The sequence below is a fragment of the Neovison vison genome, chromosome 6, assembly GCF_020171115.1.
Source record: "Neovison vison isolate M4711 chromosome 6, ASM_NN_V1, whole genome shotgun sequence".
NCBI lineage: Eukaryota > Metazoa > Chordata > Mammalia > Carnivora > Mustelidae > Neogale > Neogale vison.
In genome coordinates this window covers 210,951,343-210,956,695 of record NC_058096.1, presented here as the reverse complement: position 1 = coordinate 210,956,695, position 5,353 = coordinate 210,951,343, and the positions used below count along the sequence as shown (strand labels likewise).

Here is a 5,353-nt window from a genome sequence, read left to right as displayed (position 1 = left end):
TGCCCAGCATGGAACCTATTTAAAAACAACAACAACAAAATAGGGGCACCTGGGTGGCTCAGTGGGTTATGCCTCTGCCTTTGGCTCAAGTAATGATCTCAGGGTCCTGGGATTGTGCCCTGCATTGGGCTCTCTGCTCAGCAGGGAGCCTGCTTCCCCCCCTCTCTCTACCTACTGTGATCTCTGTCTGTCAAATAAATAAATTAAAAAAAAAACAATAAAGAAAATAAAAAGTATGTTTGGACTGAAAAATATAAAATGTTGCATTTCAAATCTGTGAGTAGTGCAAGTTTGTGTGAATATCAGTCATATTATTTCCTCTTTTTCAGAACTCACACACACCACATGGAACCAGAAAATGATACACAAATTTCTGAATTTTTTCTCCTGGGATTTTCAGAGAAACCAGAATTACAGCCCCTCATATTTGGGCTTTTCCTCTCCATGTACCTGATCACTGTGTTTGGAAACCTGCTTATCATCCTGGCCATTAGCACAGACCCTAACCTCCACACCCCCATGTACTTCTTCCTGGCCAACCTGTCCTTTGTAGACATCTGCTTCACCTCCACCACCATCCCCAAGATGCTGTGGAACATCCAGACTCAGAGTAAAGTCATAACCTACACAGGCTGTGTTACTCAGATTTATTTTCTTATACTTTTTGCTGTGTTGGATGTCTTTCTCCTGAGTGTGATGGCTTATGACCGCTTTGTGGCCATCTGTCACCCCCTGCACTACACGGTCATCATGAACCCTAAGCTCTGTGGACTGCTGGTTCTGATGTCTTGGGTCATGTGTATCCTGAATTCCTTGCTACAAAGTTTAATGATGTTACGGCTTTCCTTCTGTTCACACTTGCATATCCCCCACTTTTTTTGTGAACTCAATGAGATGGTCCAGCTTGCCTGTTCTGACACTTTTCTGAATAACTTGGTGATGTATTTTGCAGCTGTCCTTCTGGGTGGGGGTCCTTTTGCTGGGATCCTTTACTCTTATTCTAAGATAGTTTCCTCCATACGTAGAATCTCATCAGCTCAGGGCAAGTATAAAACATTTTCCACCTGTGCATCTCACCTTTCTGTTGTCTGTTTATTTTATTGTACAATGCTTGGTGTGTACCTTAGCTCTGCTGCTACTCAGAGCTCCCATGCAAGTGCAGTGGCCTCAGTGATGTACACGGTGGTCACACCCATGTTGAACCCCTTCATCTATAGTCTGAGGAACAGAGACATAAAGAGGGGTCTGAGAAGAATTATTGGGGTTCCAGTGATGTAAGGGCCAATCATTCTGGGACTGAAGAAATGCCCATGGTTGCAGAATTCACAGCCTCAGAGCCCATAACTCTCATTCTTTGATAAAGTTTTGGAAATAGAATTGGCTCCTACCATTTATTTCCTGAATTTTTCATTTGTTTGTATTCAATTATCTTCATAGATGTCAGGTACTCATTTTAAGGGTCTTATCTTTCTAATATAGAGCTGGTGTCCTTTTTCTCCATTTTACAAAGAATTCCAATGTTTTCCACAGCCATGGATCACAAAAGCCTGGAAATTTATTATCTTGTATTGGACATGCTGGATTTCTTAAAAATTATTTCATTTCAGGTGTCTTGAACCATGTCAAGTATATTTTCGCTAGCTTTTCTAAAATAATAATAATTCCTGCAATTGCACTCCTGGGTATTTACCCCAAAGACACAGATGTCGTGAAAAGAAGGGCCATCTGTACCCCAATGTTTATAGCAGCAATGGCCACAGTCGCCAAACTATAGTAAGAACCAAGATGCCCTTCAACGGACGAATGGATAAGGAAGATGTGGTCCATATACACTTTGGAGTATTATGCCTCCATCAGAAAGGATGAATACCCAACTTTTGTAGCAACATGGACGGGACTGGAAGAGATTATGCTGAGTGAAATCAGTCAAGAAGAGAGAGTCAATTATCATATAGTTTCACTTATTTGTGGAGCATAACCAATAGCATGGAGGACAAGGGGCGTTAGAGAGTAGTAGGGAATTTGGGTAAATTGGAAGGGGAGGTGAACCATGAGAGACTATGGACTCTGAAAAACAGTCTGAGGGGTTTGAAGTGGCGGGGGGGTGGGAGGTTGGGGTACCAGGTGGTGGGTATTATAGAGGGCACGGCTTGCATGGAGCACTGGGTGTGGTGAAAAAATAATGAATACTGTTTTTCTGAAAATAAATAAATTGGAAAAAAAATAATAATTTCTAAAATAATAATCATGAGTTGTACTCGTCATTTGGAAGGGCCACGAAGCACTTCACATAACTATACTGTGGAGGAAAATACAAAATCCCAGTTTTCACCTTGAGTCTGTACATCTTTTTACATCACTAACTTAACTCTTCTTCCTGATAATGTGTACCGTAGCACTGTTCCCATTATGTCTCAGGCTACTGACAGGGGTGCTCAGGCTGGAAATCCTGGGAACTCCTCTGTGCCCCTGTGCTTGTGGACATATCCACAGATGCTTCACTGACCAGATATTCTTCTATGGCTTCACCAGCCCTGGGTTCTTACTGTGATTGCAAGACACACGTCAGCAACACCCATCAGAGAAGCCTCCCTCTTACGTCCTGAAGGGCACAAAGCATGACCAAAGGCTTTTGGAGAGTTCTCAAAGGAGAGAGAAACATTGAGAGGGAGAGAGAGAATGAGCTCCCCTGAGAGATATGCCTTTATTAGTGTCTATGGTCAGAGTGGTTAGGTGTTTGTGTGATTACCCTTTTGTAGAATTTTATATTGGTAGACATTGGGTGCTGAAGAATCAGGGTCACTCATGTGTCAGTGTGGAGGTTACCCAGGGCTTCCTGAAGGGGTAGTTCATTGCTGGGGATACCTGAGTTCTTCTCTGGTAGTTGTGTCCCACCTGACAATATGTTTATTCACCATGGTTGTCTTTGAAATGGATGCCTCAGAAATCTGATGCTTGATATCAAGCAGTTACACAACAAACAGGCTCCTGTATTACCTAATCAGTCTCCTGCTTTGACTCTGTGATTTGGCTTATGTCCAGGGAGCCTGCCATAGTCCCTGGCAAGCACTAATTAACAAGCATATCCTCCCAGTGAAGTCTACATCGAAAGACAAATTTGAGTAAATAGATGAACCTGATATGTTCTTAGTGTCAGGGTGATTGTAAATATGAGGAAAGAAATTTTCAAAACCATCATTTTGTTACTATACAAAATGTTTCATTTTTTTCTTTCTTTTTTTATTTTTTTCACACCAAATTCATACTATGCATCATTTATTGAAGAATGGAAGATTGATGTCCACACCTGAGGGGGTTTATTTATTCATTGGGGTGAAGAGTTGGTTAGTGTCTTATATGTTTTATCACTGAATTATCTTCTTGTTTCTACTTTAACTAACACTTCCACTGCTACATGCTAATATGACTCTCTCTATTGGAAAAGGAAATGGCTCCCTTTTCCTAGTATTTGCCACAGATTCTAAGGGATGGAGAATGAAAAGTATCAACATCATTCATTTTGTAAATACTTCCTGCTCAGAAATATCTTCCCCTGCATTACCAGCTGACACTGCACAGGACAGCTGGACATCCTGTGGGTCCTGTGGTTCAGGGTCACCAGTTCTTCCACACAAATGTGCATATCCTTCAATGGATATGCTAGTGACATGGGAGGGAGCCCAAATATAGTCACTTGTTCATATAGTCACCAGAAATATCTTAACTAACAGAATTATCATGGCTGCTCTCTTCATTTGTCAGATAATGGGACACAAATAAAAAGCAGCACATGTTCTTTTTGCCTCATGTCTGTTCACTTGGATTGTTGTGTCAGTCATCTCTTGCTGTATAACAGGCTGTTCTTGTCAAATGGGATGCCATTATGATGTGGGTCCCCAGTTGCAAAGGTTAAGAGAGAATTCTTGAGCCATTTTATGATGCACAAATGTGCTTTTATTATAGCAAGGTCTGGACCCATGGACTTAAAGAGATGCATGGGACTGTGAGGATGACTGGTTATATACATTTGAGTTTATGTAGGAAGGAGGTAAAAATAATGTAAGTTTCTAAAGAATTTGTGCACACTGAACATGAGGTTTACAAGACCTTAGAGGTCTGGTTATTGTCAAGATAAGCTTCCTTTTAGTCTCTAATAAAACATTAATGCTAAGGCAGCCATGAATTCCTGTGGAATGTCAACCTCTGCATGTCTCAGGAATTCATCAAGGGCTGTAATTTGTAAGGAGATTGACTTTTAGCTACATTTCTCTTGCCTTTGTTCTCCTCATCAGTAATACCTTTACAATCCAGTAGCATTATATTCTGGGAAGCAATTATGATCCCTGCTGGTCTCCTCATGGGTCTGGAATCAACTGTGAATCTCTAAATTGTATTTTCCCTTTTAAAAAATATTATTTTTTATTATGTTATGTTAGTCACCAAACAGTATGTCATTAGTTTTTGATGTAGGGTTCCAAGATTCATTGTTTATGTATAACACACAGTGTTCTATGCAATATGTGCCCTCCTTAATTCCCATCATCAGACCAACCTGTCTCTACATCCATCTCCCCCTAAAATGCTCTGTTTGTTTCTCAGAGTCCAGTCTTTCATGGTTCAGTTCTTCCTTTGATTCACCCCACTTCATTTTTCCCTTCCTTCTCTTAATGTCCTTCATGCTATTCCTTATGTTCCATAAGTATGTGAAACCATATTATAATTGACTTTCTCTGCTTGACTTATTTCACTCAGCATAATCTCCTCCAGTCCCATCTTTCTGATGGCTGAATAATATTCCATTGTATGGATGGACCACATCTTCTCTATCCATTCATCTGTTGAAGGTCATCTTGACTCTTTCTACAGTTTAGCCATTGTGAACATTGCTGCTTCTTTCCTATAGCCTTCCTTTTCACTACATCTGTATCTTTGGTGTAAATACCCAGTAGCGCAATTGCGAGTTCATAGGGTAGGTCCATTTTTATTTTTTGGAGGAAACTTCACACTGTTTTCCAAAGTGGCTGCACCTTCTTGCATTCTCACCAACACTGTAAGAGGGTTCCCCTTTCTCCACATCCTCTCCAACATTTTTTACTTCATTTTCTCCACATCCTCTCCAACATTTTTTGCTTCGCTGGTGTAAAGTGGTATCTCAATGTGGTTTTGATTTGAATTTCCCTGATGACTAATGATGACCCTCAGCTCTATGGTCAAATTATCTTTGACAAAGATGAAAAAAAATGGAAAAATTGGGAAAAAATCCAATGGAAAAAAGCCTCTTCCATAAATCGTGCTGGGAAAATTGGACAGATGTTTATAGATGAATGGAACTCGACCATTCTTTTACAGCATA

The 5,353-nt window shown here is 40.5% G+C and overlaps 1 protein-coding gene across 1 annotated transcript; it reads left to right on the top strand.

Annotated features, from left to right (window-relative positions):
* The first annotated feature begins 345 nt into the window (after positions 1–345).
* On the top strand, positions 346–1,278 carry LOC122909548 (olfactory receptor-like protein OLF4). Its single transcript, XM_044253827.1, has one exon. The coding sequence runs from the start codon at positions 346–348 to the stop codon at positions 1,276–1,278; it is 933 nt and encodes a 310-aa protein (XP_044109762.1).
* The last annotated feature ends 4,075 nt before the right edge of the window (positions 1,279–5,353 follow it).